The sequence below is a fragment of the Hydra vulgaris genome, chromosome 15 (genome assembly GCF_038396675.1).
Source record: "Hydra vulgaris chromosome 15, alternate assembly HydraT2T_AEP".
In the NCBI taxonomy this organism is placed as follows: domain Eukaryota; kingdom Metazoa; phylum Cnidaria; class Hydrozoa; order Anthoathecata; family Hydridae; genus Hydra; species Hydra vulgaris.
The window spans coordinates 49,000,001-49,015,692 of NC_088934.1; the positions used below are offsets into that span (position 1 = coordinate 49,000,001).

The following is a 15,692-nucleotide window of genomic DNA, read 5'->3' on the forward strand; positions in this document are numbered from 1 at the left end:
CTTGCTGTAAGTATGAAAGGGTACAATTTCTAATACATAGTTTGAATTAGTTAATAATATATATTTTTTTAAATTATAAAAACGTTTTTTCATTTACATAGCCACCTGTTGAAGTTGAAGCTGATCGCTAAAAATCAATCAGCCGCAACCCCCCTAGTTTATTTAGTGTTTTACTAAAAGCTATTTGTGATTTTTCTTTCGTTAGTATTAATTGTAAAACCGTGGCATGGATACTCTTCAAAAACTTTTCATTCCTGTTTTTTTCTGTCACCAAAAATGATCTTTAACTATCGATAGAACATTTAATTACACGCTGGTAAATTTGCGTTAAAAATCTCCTACTCCATAAATCAAAATAACATGCTTCCCGCGAAATTTCGCTCGCTTTTATTGAAATTTAGTAAAAATATATACAAACACAGTTGCTCTAAAGATATTATTTAGGCAGATATATAGCGTTATAAGTTTTCAGAAAAGAGATAAAAAAAAGCATTTCGAATTTTGAAAGACATAATAATAAGTGTTTTTGAGCACTGTTTTTACTTCTTTTTTTATCGTACTGTATCAATTTTGAAATCAAAAGCGGTATTCTTTGCTCAGATTCCTTCAACGAAAAAGTTTAAATACTAACTTCTACCTTAATGGCTGTAAAAGTGCATGCTTTGAGTTTACAACTTTTATGTTATAATAAAAAGCTAAGATTCTCAAAAATGTATTTAAAAACATGTAAATTTTTAGGCTTTCATTTTTAAATATGCAAATGGAAAATACTGTATCGTCCACAATTATTTTCGTCGCGTCCATAATTATTTTCGTTGCAGTCCATATTTTCGTAATAAAAATACTTTATTTTTCAAATGTTTTACAGTAAATTAAGAAAAAAAATTCAAGTATAATTTAATCACATAAACTCATTACGCTGAATTCCTTTTAACACCCACTCACGCATGTGAGAATAATAATTTTCAAAAGAGTATTAAATAAAACTTGTTAAAATCTCAGTAACAATGTTAATCATTTCTTGTGGATTATTAGGTCGTGGTTGTATCCTTCTGAATAAATTTTCACACCAAAAAACTCCTCGATAGGATTAAGTTGAGGGCTGTAAGGTGGTAAAAACTGGATAGTACAATTGCTTGAGGGCTGTAAGGTGGTAAAAACTGGATAGTACAATGGTGGAATCGCGCATTGTCCATTATTACAACATATCTTCAATCACTTAAAGCTAGTCTTAAATCTTGTTCGATCCACTCGTTCATGCTAGCAGTATTAAAGGCCTCAACCTTTATTTTAAAACCAATAGATCCCGTAACTGAAATGACGCATATTAAGCTAACATTCCTTCCTCTCAGTGTGGGGACTGTAACATATGGGGTACTTCCCAACAATGCATATCCATGATGTCGTGAATCGTGCAAATTAAAACCGGTTTCATCACTATAAATCAGATCAGAAATTTGCAGAAAAGAAACATGATTGCAAAACGTTAACCTTGTTGCTATTACATGAGCTGAATTTCTCGCAACAACGACCGATTTAAGCCTTTTACGGGTATATCCCATTTGTTTTAATTCTCTTTTAATTGTAGTTGTTGAGCATTTATGTTCTTCGGGCATTAATTCTGCAATGTCGATCGTAGTTAATGCATTATTTGCATTAATTGCAATAATTCAATTCCTCTCTTTCTTTCAATATTATCTCGTGCCGCTCAGCACACTTTTTAGGCACTGTATTTTGATTTTATTCAAGTTTTCGTATCCAGTTTTGAATCGTCCTAATTAAAAGACGTGTTGTATTTGCAATAGATCGATTTGATTCGTTGCTATTTATCATTCTTTTTATTGTAGAAATATTTTCTTCGGTTGCAGTTTTTTTTTTGTTTGTTCTTCTGTTTCGACATTCGAATGATTGATGTTTGTATTATTTTCGTTTGCCAATTATATATTTCGTAATAAAAATAAAAAATAAAAACGAAAAAAATTGTGGACGCGACGAAAATAATTATGGACGCGACGAAAATAATTATGGACTGCAACGAAAATAATTATGGACGCGACGAAAATAATTGTGGACGATACTGTAATAAATACCATGTTGCAAACTCAAAATTTAGTTTTGAGTATAAACTAGTCATTTACCAAGTATTCTAGGAAAGCTGGTTTGAAATGGTTGAAATCTTATTTACAACGAATGCGCATTTTGATTCTCACTATTTGTGTTTCATGCAAAGGCAAAATCTTCAGAAGTATATCTTCTAGTTAGTAATTTCTGATCAGTTTGGAGAGCATTACAAACCTTATATTTTTTTTAAAGTCATCAAAATTCATCAAACTGACAATTCCCAACATTTTATTCAAAATCAGTTTATTTTAATTTTCATTTGATTAGTATTTCAGAAGCTTCATTTCATTCACTTCAACTCAATCTTGATCATTGAGAGTGGAGATGCTTCTGAATCGTTAAAGTTGAAAAATAGAAACATACAAATATGACATTTTTTATGATTTCCATATCCCTGGATTTGTCACGAAATCTCCGGACTTTAAGTCAAAATAAATCCGGGAGATTTCCGATATAAACATAAATTCTCCTCTTTTAGGAGGTTTCTAAATAAATTCCATATTAAACCTTTCTGTTTCTCACATAAATAATAAGTTTTCATAATGATATTCTTATTCTCGAATGCACCTTACAATCATGTTAAAGATTACGCAAGTTGCGTAAACTTCCAATACCAAGAGTTAAAAGATTTTAGTTTGAAGAAACTAGACAAAATTCCTACTTGGGATCAGGTTGAAGACTCAACTTTATTTGTAAATGAAAAAGCCCTTTTTCAAGTGAATCAATCATTGTATCATGACCATTTTTCCAACTTTGTTAAGTTTTTTAAAAGTTACAAAGAAAAGGTGAAATAATTTGTGGAAAATGTGAAGCAAAACACTAATAAAACATTAATTTAAATAATCGCCCTACAGAAACCACAACGCTTCCATAGAGCAATTATTTTCGTTAATGTCTAAACAACGCTTCTGTACAGGGATTTTTTTTCGTTAATGTCTGTATATATAGTAAAATATTTTATGTGTAAAATATAATTTAAAATCATAATCCTGTCATGAGCATAGCTGTTCTATAAGCATCTGTTATCAAACAAAGACATTGAAAAAGATAGGTTCAACAAAAAAGTTGGCATAATTCATCTTACCCTGCTTGTTCCTACCCAATATATGTATAATCCTCTGTTCCCACAAATGATTGATCCGATGACAGTGATACTGATAACTGATACAAGTGATTAACTAGGACTAATTATATAATGGAGAACGTTGCATGACTTGCAATCATACAGCTTTTATCTTTTGTAAGTCTTTAAAGATGGTATATATAAAATAAAATTTCTATGAATTATTTAATGTATACCTTGTTCAATGACTGTAAGACAGCAATAACTTTGAACCTTTTATGATTAATTAGGTTATTTTTCTCATCACAAAATCTACAATTTATATATAAAAAGGGACAAACTTCTAGTAAAATTGAATCGTTGTTATCGTTCGAAATAACACATTGTTACCTGTTGCACAGGTAACCTTTAAATCAATCGAGGGTTTTACTATTTATCTCTTATTTTTCTATATCAAGATTAACCGTGAGAAATACTTTAAACTGGTATATAGAAGTTCTAAATACAAATTTCTTTTTATAAAATGAATCACTAATCCTATTACAATGCTATTATACCTAAAATTACTTGTTTGGTTAAGTGCGCGATTGAAAACCGAATAGTTTTTTTTATTTAAAACTTGTTTTGAATTAGATTATCATATATCTATTGTGGATTATTCTATCAAGTATTTTAGAAAACGTAGGAAATATTGAAATAGGTCAGTAATTGTTTATTTAAAATGTTACACCGGTTTTAAAAATTGGTATAATGTTAGCTATTGTTAATTTGTGCGGGAACTTTATTGTTAATAGAGTTCCCGCTTCAATTGATTAAATCAACATGTCATATGTACCTAGAAACGTGTTTATTTTTAGAGAGTTTATTGCATTTTCAATTCATCATTTTTATCTTCAAGTATTAGCTCGTTATTGACATTTGTGAGAATATAGTTAATATTCTCATAAGTTTTATACGAGTTGTTTGGATAGTGGACTTTTGAAGTCAGATTTTGACCCATGTTATTCTTAAATATGGACTTTCTGTGAACTAAGTAATGGGATTCTTTCAATGTCTCTAAACATATATCTGGATATGGATATATGTACCTAATATAAGCATTGTATGTTTTACGGGTTTGGGTTGTTTTTTTACTTCAACTGAACTAATGCGAAATGTTACCCAGATTCTTTATATAAAATTGAAAAAAAGTATACAATCTACTAACAGATGGTGTATTAAAGAACGAATTCGTCTTAAGAACGAATCTGCAAGCAGGAACAATTTTTTTTTTTAATTAATACTAACAAAATCTCAGGAACGAATTTGCAAGCAGGAGTAATTTTTTTTTTTTTTTTCATATTAATACTAACAAAAGTAAAATGATAAGAATCAATGAAAATTATATTAAAAAAAAAATTACTATTAAGTAAAATTAATTTAAGTTATTAAAGATAATTTCCAAGTTAATAACCAGGTAAACAAGTCTACTTAAAAACAATAAATTAACAAGCCTACTTAAAAACAGTAAGTCAACAAGTCTACTTAAATACAGCAAATCCACTTAAACACAACAGGGTCTACAATATAAATTATTTTTATTCTGTTTTTATGTTCATTTAAACTTATTGAAATTAAACAAATATTAAAATAATCTTCTATGTTTTTTAATGTTTAATAAAGTTGTACATAAATACCTTTTTAATAATTTGATTTGTTAATTAAAAAAATGCGTAGAGTTTCTTAAAAAGTTTTTCAGTTTAGTTAAATTGTTTATAAAAAAATTGTTATCAAAAATCACGCAACTCTTACTGATAAGCTACTTCATCACTTGATAAGCTACTTTATCGCTTTATTAGCTACGAGGCAGCAATTAAAAACAATCAGCGGTAATGTTGACTGCTCAGAATAACATCGAAAAATTTGTTCATTTCATTCAGCTAGAATGTAATTATCTCATTCATCATCTACAATCCATACCGATATGCTCCCATCGTTGTGACCTGTGATTAATTTATTCATTTTCACGTTAACAGCTAGAGAATTAATCGCACCTTAAAAAATTAAATAATCTATTTATGTTAGATTAATAAAAAAACAAATAATAGACTCAAGGAAATACTAATAAAGATATACCTGCATTCGAAGTAAGGCTTGATATACAAATATCATTGATAATATCGAATATAAGGATGTTGCCAGTTTGACATGTGGCTATAACGACGAAGCCATCCCAAAAAGCGTTTCTATAGGGATAACCAAGATTTACTTGTGTCATTAAAAACCCAGTAAATTTATTTTTACTTCTAGTCCAATAGATAAAAAGTTCGTAAATATGAAACTATATTTTAATGTTGTAATAGTAAAAAAATTAGATGATCTCATTATAAAGTGTTTTATGGTTAAAAGTGATTAGATATACATTCATTACAGATTTTTTACTGAATCTATTTCAAGAAATATTATTTTTTAATAAAAAAGCATCAGAGATTACACATGCAAATTATTAGGAATATATAGTACGAAGGAACGCAATCACCACTGAACTTATGAAGCAAATCTACTCTATCTAAATTAAAAAAATATTCACCAAAGTGGCCAGAACTAATTGCTTTTGGTTTTCGGTTTTGCTTTTATAGTTGGTATTGTGAGCGTTAAAGAAGTCTTTGCAACGTTTTATGAAGCCTTTAAAATAACACTTTCAACCATGCGTACATTTAGTTAATGACAACTGCTACAATATAGAAAGAAAATGAAAGATGATTGATACAAGATAAAAAGAAAATAACAGATGATTGATGCAAGATATAAAGAAAATACAAGATGATTGATGCAGCAAGATAAAAACGAAGAAAAAAAGCGCGGGTTTCAACAATAAAAAAAAAATTTATCACAAGATAAAAAGAAGCTGCGTTATAACTAATAATAACAGCACCAATAACTGCAATAAAATCGTGCAAGTGAAGATATCAAATTAATTGAGTACGAGTTACGATATCAAATTAATTGAAATATTTATTTTCGTTTTGTTTTGATTTCTTTGTTATGATAAAGAATTATACTAAAATATATATTTTCCTAAATGAATATTGATTGAAAATTGTAATAAACACTATGAGTTAAATGCAACAATCTTTTAAAACACCTAGTTTTCCCACTCCCTTTTCTTAGAGAGAGAGAGAGAGAGAGAGAGAGAGAGAGAGAGAGAGAGAGAGAGAGAGAGAGAGAGAGAGAGAGAGAGAGAGAGAGAGAGAGAGAGAGAGAGAGAGAGAGAGAGAGAGACTATCACATAAGACAAGCTTGCTACGTGAAGTACTTTATTTTAGAAATTTAAGTATTTAGAAATTTATATTATTTTGAAAATGTTTTGGATTGTTTTATTTTTTAAACAGAAAATTAAAATTATTTTCTTTAATAATATATTTTCTTAATTTTAAAATATATTTTCTTTAATAATATAAGAGTATTAATGGATTACAAAAAAAAATTTGTAATCAAATTAACCCATTACCAAAAAATAAATTTATAGTTAAAACTGATGGCATTTTCTTTTAGGAGAATTGATAAAAATTGCATAAAGAAATTTGGTAGGATGCAGTGTCAATATAATTCAGTTTCTTCGAATGTACTTTTTTTTAAATAGTGCAACCATTCAGTTTTAACTGAAGTATTTTTAATCTAGAAAAAACGTGAAAATTTCAAAAAAAATATAAGAATTTTCGAAAAAATGTGAAAATTTATATAGAAAAAAAGAGATAAAAAATTTTCCATCCAACGTTGAAAAAGAATTTGTAAACAAAAAAAAATACATACGTAATTGGTTGAGCAACATCTTTTGCGTAAACTTGAAGTTCTGTACATGAGTCAATAATTTTTAAGTATCCATCCAAACTGCTACTCAAAACCTGGGCACCATCTAAGAAAGTTAATTTTTAAAACCTTTTAAAAATTGTTAACCTAAATGTAATTAAAAATTAAACAAGAAATATATTTTAATAGGAAATGCAATTTTGCTGTGTAAGAAAAATAATTTTTACAAATTCTAAATTTGAATTAGTAAATTAAAGTAAAAAACAACAACAACAACAACAACTTACTAGGACTAAATATTACTTTTGTTACATTGCTGGCATGCACTAAATATAATTGAAAGTATTTATAAAAATTGGGAAAACTAAAAAACTATAAATTAAAAATATTAACTAAAAAAAAGTTGTTAACCAAATATAAATAAAAATTAAAAACCAGAAACTATATGAAAGTAGAAAACTAAATGAAGGTAGAAAACTATAGGAAGACAGAAAATATCATTAAAAGGAAAAAATACACGGAAGAAAAAACAGGTTAAACAAACAGACAGAGAGAACAAAAAAAGAAGGAAATAAAAACTTCAATAAAAATTTTTTTTATTGCAACAAATCATATAAATTTTGTAGAACAGTTAAAAATAATAAAAAATTCACGGTTTAGTTGACTAGTTAGAATTTGCAAATCATTGTTCCATATAAGCACATGCCCTTAAAAAAAATTTAAAATAAAATTATATATACAAATATATATATATATATATTTATATATATATATATATATATATATATATATATATATATATATATATATATATATATATATATATATGTATATATATATATATATATATATATATATATATATACACACTACCGGTATAAAAATAACAATACTGCTTTTAATAGTAAATGCTTTTGAATAACAAGACTCATTTTGCAATAAAAACAGTAAGCATAAAAAACAAAAATTGAACGTTATCTTTATAAAGTTTTCCCAATTTTGAATTATTCAAAGTAATCTACTTTTGCCTTCAAAACTGCTGCAAAAACCTTTAGCATTTATTCTATCAATTTTTTTTAAAGTAGTGAAAAAGCACTAATAGTGTTAGTAATAATCAAAAAACAACATGGCAGTATTTCAAGCATGAAAAAGAATATGGTGTTTATATTTTTATTGGGTATGGAGAAAATATTCCTAAATTTCTAAATAATCTGAAAAATGTTGCTACAGGCTATGGAGAAAATACAAAAAAAGAAACGACTCATGAATCGCAATCTTTAAAAGTACAAGGTATGAAGTTCAGTTTAACATTAGACGAGTGGACATCACTTAGGAATCGGTTGTATATGAATGTTAATGCTTATTCAAATGGTAAGTTTTATAGTTTTGGTCTTATTTGAGAACACAAAAAAATGCCTGCAGATAGATGTTTGGAAATTTTGAAGTCTAAATCGGCCCTGTTTAACCTTTAAATTTAAACTTAAAAACTATGTAACAAATACTACTGATGGAGCTGCAGTAGTGAAACAGTTAGAGCAACTTTTACAGATTCAACATCATTTATCTATTGCACATGGCGTTCAACTAGCCATACTTATAATTTTTTACATAAAAAAGAAAAAAAAAAGAAAACTGGTTCTTTTTTAGGGAGCAAGAAAATGACTCAATAACAACCATAGATGTAATTTATTCTGATTCTGATAAGGAAACTGAATCTGATGTTTTTATTTTTATTTGAAAAATCAGATTAAAAACATTGATAATTATTCTTTGATAGAAAAGTCATGAAAACATTTAAAAAAACTCTTACTAAAAATGATTTTGTTACAAAAGCGTATATAAGACTTTGCTTGTGCAATTTTACAAATCTTGATTAATTTGGAAAAATTTTTCTCCTGCGGTTTTTCAAAACGCATTTAGGTAAAAAAAAAAATCAAATTTGACATTTAAAAAAAAAAAAGCTAATTTAGATGCCTAAAAATGTCATTGGATAAATATTTTTTTAAAATTATGAAAAAGTTCATAAGAATTATTAGTTTTAAAAAACGTTTTATAAAGAGTTTCTACTAATAATTTTTTTTAATGGGTTTTTCTCGAAATATGTCATAAGCAACTTAAAGCGTTTTGAAAAACAGTTGCAGTTTCGTTCAGCAGAAATAAATTTATTATCTGGTTTATTATTGGTACATTGCAACCAATCAAAGTGGCAGTTGAAAAATTGTGTTGTACCATTTGAAAGATTGTGTTATTTTAACAAAAACAATTGTCACACATTATTAGCTAAACCAATGTCACACATTACCATCTTAAATCAACAAAAATATAATGTTTTCATAATACTAATGCTGTTGCTTAAAGTTCTGAACAGGTTTAAATCTTTTGGAATGTAATGGAACATTACATTGCAAAAGATTCTAATAGATTAAATATTATTTATGGAAAGTTTAAAATATTAAGGACAGTTTAAAAATATAAAACATTTAGAAACTTACCAGAACATTCAGAAAATTTCTAAAATATTTTGAAAACTTCCAGAATATTCTAGAAGATTAAAGAATATTCTGAACCTTTAAAATATTTAAGAATCTTCCAAAGTATTATGGAAACTTTCAAAACATTCTATAATGTTATGGATAATAGAATATTTTAAAAGACAATGAAAGATTCTGAAAACTCTTCAATCTAGAAAAATACTTTTAAAAATTTCTAAAAGGATCCCAAATTTGAATGTTTTAGAAAGTTCCAATGGTGTATATAAAAAGGACATTGTACATGAGGTTTACACAATAGTTAGACCAAAATGGATGAAAAATAGACTGCTCACAAAACGAAACAAAAAAAAACATCACAAGCTATACATTAAAAAAATGGACACAAAAATGGCTTGTTGGTCATCCAATTAATAGATTTTCTAGTGACACTACCATCCTATCAAGAATACCTTTTGAGACGGTTGCACATTGTGAGGTAAAAGCAATCTCTGATAAGATTTTATTGAAACTTATAAAAAGACAAAATGCTCATAGCTAAGTTGTTTTTTTCTACAACTTATGAGGACCTCCCTGAAAAAACATTCCAATGTGAATCTTCAAATTAAATAACAAAACGAGACAAAGAAACAAGACTAGAAAAAAAAGGAAAGTGTCATTCAGATTTCATCAAGAAACTCAAGAGAAAGGAGAAGAATATTCAAAAATAGAAATTTGCTAGACTTTCTTCCAGCTTCTATATTGTCCCGAACAAAGAAATCCCAAGTGGTTGACTTAACTCTTCCAAAAACCATTTTGGAACCCTTTTTCCATTTGAGACTGTTGCACATCCAAGTTCTTCTTGAATGATTGAAGATTGTTCTTCTGGAGTTGGAAATGTTCCTACCTCAACTATTGCTTAGAAAGTATGGTAGTAAAGGTGAGGTAAAAGCCATCTATGATAAAGTTTCATTAAAACATTAAGTAAAAACTTAGGTGGTTTATTTAACTTTTCCAAGAACTGTTTTTAGAAACCTTGAAATTTTTACGGCAGCTAATCTAAAATTTCCAGCAATGATGCAACACTTTTTGCAACACATGATGCAATGATGCAGTACTTTTTCTTGGGTCTGTCTTGACAAAAACAGAAGTCTTAAACAATGATATATCTCATTAGATCAACTGTGGAAAATAACTGCAAGAAATTGATAAAGAAGCATTACACATCAGACAAAGATTTATTTACCAGAGTATTTAGTTCTTCACAGGATGGTGAAGGACCCTAATTGTTCCCTAATTAAAACCATGAAATTTGTAATGGCATTTTGAATGGCAATGTATTAATATTTTAGTAATGACATAATTAATTCTTATTGATAATATAACCGATTCTTATAAATTTATAATCTCTGACTGGATCATAATATAATTATCTTATATATTTATATCATTTATACATTTATGTATATATTTATATTCTTATATATTTATATAACACCATATAAATAAAATTTCGGACAAATTGTAATTGCATTTATTATGTAATTTATTTCATGCATGCAAAAAACCTTTAATTGGAGAATGGATCTCTAAAAAGAAAAGTTTGAAGTAGTTTTATGCTGCTGATCCTTCTCAATGTTCTCACCAAGTAAGATACAATTTGCGTAAAAAGTATGAGGACAAGCTCTTAGTTTCTTGTTGCATAAGCCCCCGTGGAATAAGCCCTCTTTATATTCATCACAGTAAGCAGGCAATCAACCAGGCTAGTGTACGAGAATAATTGGAGAGCTGAGAATTTGGAAGAGCTTGAAGCAAGAATTAGATATTGTTATTCGAAGATGAATAAAGAAATTTTCACTACTCAAATAAAACATCTTTCAAAAAAAACTTAATAATATTGCTAAATATGGTATTTGAAATAATTATTTATTTATGAGGTGTTATTTATGACAGCATCATGTTATAAAGAAAATAGAAAAAATTGTTGACAGGTACTAGAAGTTGAGAAAGAACAAACAATGCTTTAGTGAAAATCAAAAAACTGAAAGAAATGAAACTGAACAAATACTTTATAAATAAAAATATTTACTCGAGAATGATAACAATTAAACTTAACCAAGTTGATATGCAGTTCCTTATGTCTAAACAAGCTGGAAGACAGGATTGTAAGTTACCTATTGATAAAAAGCTGTTTCAAATAGAACAGAGTGCTGATGAAAGAAAAGAAAAGAGAGAAACATGGAAAAAGAATATACAAGAAAATAACTATTATAAGAAATAATATAGGTGAATTCCTGAATTATGGGAAAGGAAAATGACATGATAGAGGAAAATACTGGAGATTAGTAAACGACCGGGGCTTTGGCCGGGGCTAGGTTTGATAACACATAGCCGCGACCGGGGCTGGGTTTATGACCAGGGCTGCATAAACATTGATAGATCCTATAAAAATGTTATTTTTAATTAAAATTTATGATATGAGTTATAATTAAAAGCAATACTTTTATAGGATCTATTAATATTAATGCAACCCCGGTCATAAACCCGGCTGGGGCTGAATTACAATTGATAGATCCTATAAAAGTATTTTTTTTTTAATTATAACTCATATCATAAATTTTAATTAAAAATAACATTTTTATAGAATCTATCAATGTTCATGCAGCCCTGGTCATAAACCTGGCCCCGGTCACGGCTATGTGTTATCAAACCTAGCCCCAGCCAAAGCCCTGGTTGTTTACTACTGGAGATATGTAATCTCTTTGAATGAAAAGTACCAAAAAAAGTATTTTTTTACCAGAATTGGTTGCTGCATCAGACAAGATTAAATATCTGATAGAAAGATAACTTTTACAACCACAGAAACAGCCAAGAGTTTAGGCTACAACATCAACAAATCATTATTATACAATTTGTAGATTGAGATTAAAAAAATATAAATGTACCCAAATATTTGGGTACATTTGTATTTGTATTTTTGGTTGGTGAGTGTGTGCGTGTGCGTGTGTGGTGTGTACACAAACATTTTTTACCATCTTTGGTTCCAGTAACAACCTTTGAGCCATTGGAATCCTCAAAATAATCACATGTTGAAACTTCAGTATCATGATCAATTTCAGACTAAAGTTTTTTATAAAAAAACAAAATTTCATATTTTTTATTGTTTCCCATTAATTTACTAAAACATTTAATACAATAAACAAATTTAAAAATAAATTAAAAATAAGTGTGTAACTGAAAGTATTTATTAAATAGTAAGAAAAAAAACCCAGTAATAATTTACAAGGAGAGTAAATGTAGATTTTTTATTCACAAATTCATATGACCACACCTAAAAATAAAACATTAATAAATGAAACTAAATCAAAAGTTAAGTTATATTTTGTTAAAATAACAACTGGAATTATTCTAAAATATTTATAAAATTGAAATGACACAATATATAAAAACTACTAAAACAAAATAAATACAAAATAGTATATAAATAGAACATAAATATCTCACTTTTACTGTTGCATCCCAAGAAGATGTCACTAACTTATTGTATTTATAGCATAAACTGCTTACTTTAAAAAAAAACATCTGTAATAATTAAATTGAAAAACATACACTTTGAACTTGCAAAGCAAAAAAAGATGAATAAAAAAAAAATATTCAAAGGTATATAAACATAAAGAGAAAAATAAATATAAATTAAAACTTGAGTAAAACAAGTTTTACTAGCATCATGATGAGCATGTTTTGCATCAACAACTCTTGAGTATTCTGTTGAATAAATATAACTGAAAATAATATTTAGTAAGTATATATATATATAAATCAAAAACTGTGATCAAACTTTCTAAAAACCACAAAAAATAACTTTACATTTGAGCATCCCAAGATCCTATGAGTAAATATTTTTGGTCATCTATTAATTGACAACACGACAAAGCCTAAATATAACGTTCATTATCTATTTTTATATAAAGTTCATTATTTATTTACATGCTAAAATAAATAAAAATAATTAATGAAATGGAAAAAATAAAAAAAATATTTTTACCATTGATGACAAGTTGATGCTTCGAGTTTGAATATTATCATTTATAGAAAAGACTTTAAGTTGACAATCTAAAAAATAAAGGACTATCAAAATAAACATATATTTATATCTTTAACATATATTTTATACTTTTAAGTATGTTAGTACTTTATAAATATTATATATATATATATAATTATTTATTTTCTTTGAATATATATTTTTATATATTTTCTCTAAATATATATTTTTATATATTTTCTCTAAATATATAGTTTTATATATTCTATAAAATTATGCTTACAAACATTGTTTTTAGTTATTAATACAAATAAAATGAACTTTATGATAATTATGTAATGTTAAATGATGCACTTTACATATAATTTTAGTTTACTAAGAGATTGAATTTTTGTTTACTAAGAGATATGAATTGGGCTGGCCGGATTACCTGGACTAACCAAAAAAATAAAAACATAAAAAAACAAATGCTTACATTGGAAATTTAATTTAATTTTGAATTATTCATTTTTATTTGTATTCAATTGATTGTTTTAAAAATAATCAGAAATGTCTTTGAATGAAAAGAAAATGTGTGGTTTTATCTAATCTGCTACATTCATGAGCAGGGTATTTGTTTACTTGATACCAGGTTACTTTTTACATGGAAAATCAAGTCTAACATTAGTTAGATCCCACTGAAATAAGGCAAAATCTTAGTTTTCCGGGCTTGTCTGTTTGTAAATAAGTCATGTAAATAAGTTTAATTTGTCACGTAAATAAATTTAATTTTTAAAGATAAATGTTAAACATAGATCTTGTTTGGGCTAGCCCGCCTCGTATAAACAGCCTTTAAATAAACTTAAATTTCATTTAGAACTGTATTTGAAATAATTATAAATAATTAGGAATATTCTTCTTATAAAATTTCTTCTTCTAAAATTTCTACTTATAAAATTTAATGAAACAATAATAAAATTTTAAAAAATTTAAAAAAAAAAAGATTCCCTACCAATACTTTTGAAAAATATTCCCTACTAATATTTTTGCAATAGATTCCCTACTTGTACTTTTGTTAAAGATTTCCTATCAACACTTTTCCAATAGATTCATTTGCATCAGCTTCACAATAAGTTGTTTATGAAGAGTTTTAAGTTATTTTATTTGTTGATATATTAATTTTTAAACTATCATTTCTAGTTAATGTTTAACATAAATAATATTATTTTATACAATTAACTAAATAATACCAAAATAAAAATACCTTGAGATACCGAGTATATAATTTGAGCATCATCAGATAAATCAACTCCTAAAACACAGCTAATGCAGGAAATGATTACATTATCAATTTATACTTTTTATATTAATTATATTGTTAATTAATTTAATTTTTAAACAATGCAATCTATGACAGCAAAAACAAAAATATTTTATAATTATAATAAAAGTTTATAACAATGAAGGATTAAAAATGATAAAAGATAAATTTGATCAAAGTTAAAAAAATAGACAATCACAATTGATAAGATTCTAGGTAATAATTAAAGACTGTGGTTCAAGATAGCTATGAAATAGTAGGTACTTACTCTTTATGAAGCTTTGTAACAATTTTTAATTTTAACTTTTTGTACCAATTTAATAGTGGTAAATTAGGGAAAACATCTAAAATTTAATATTATAATGTTAATCAATCATAAAGTAACCAAATAACACTATTTATCGTCCAAACAAAATTATTTATTAGTAAAAAATACTATAACTAATAGTACACACAAATGCACACACAAATATAAATGTAGATAAACTTTGTATGTGGTCTTTTGTTCTACCAGGAACTTTATTAATAAATAAAACATTTTATTTGACAAATACAGAAAATAGGAAAAAAGCTAATAATAATAGTTGAGAGTGAGTCTTTATAAATATACTCTTTTAAATGTTATTTTTGTGAAATAATAACACCTTATAACTATTTAGGTTTTTATCATATGTCATTAAGACAATACATACAATAATACAATAAGAAATTTCAATTTAATAATTAACAACGCAACTATTCTCAAAGGAGATATGAGTCATAATAAGTTCATAACATATATAAATAATTTATAACATTCTGAACTGATTCTTTCTCTTTATGCACCTGTCAATATTGTTTTTGGTAACTTAAATATTAAAGCCACCAAAAACATCAAACTTTTTTTTTAAGGATTTAAGAAAAGTT

The 15,692-nt window shown here is 26.5% G+C and overlaps 1 protein-coding gene across 2 annotated transcripts in view; it reads right to left on the reverse strand.

The window, feature by feature from the left end:
- Window positions 1-4,808: 4,808 nt before the first annotated feature.
- LOC101237034 (protein FAN) overlaps window positions 4,809-15,692 on the reverse strand; it is a 109,429-nt gene continuing 98,545 nt past the window's right edge. For both annotated transcript variants that reach the window (XM_065820028.1, XM_065820027.1), the window contains 13 exons: window positions 15,055-15,130; window positions 14,730-14,788; window positions 13,487-13,554; window positions 13,309-13,376; window positions 13,162-13,223; window positions 12,946-13,007; window positions 12,725-12,772; window positions 12,474-12,561; window positions 7,627-7,680; window positions 7,261-7,299; window positions 6,977-7,079; window positions 5,300-5,409; window positions 4,809-5,217 (listed from right to left, as the gene is read on the reverse strand). In XM_065820028.1, the coding sequence (XP_065676100.1) occupies window positions 5,120-5,217; window positions 5,300-5,409; window positions 6,977-7,079; window positions 7,261-7,299; window positions 7,627-7,680; window positions 12,474-12,561; window positions 12,725-12,772; window positions 12,946-13,007; window positions 13,162-13,223; window positions 13,309-13,376; window positions 13,487-13,554; window positions 14,730-14,788; window positions 15,055-15,130 (935 nt within the window). In that variant the 3' untranslated portion in view covers window positions 4,809-5,119. The remainder of the gene's footprint in view (window positions 5,218-5,299; window positions 5,410-6,976; window positions 7,080-7,260; window positions 7,300-7,626; window positions 7,681-12,473; window positions 12,562-12,724; window positions 12,773-12,945; window positions 13,008-13,161; window positions 13,224-13,308; window positions 13,377-13,486; window positions 13,555-14,729; window positions 14,789-15,054; window positions 15,131-15,692) is intronic.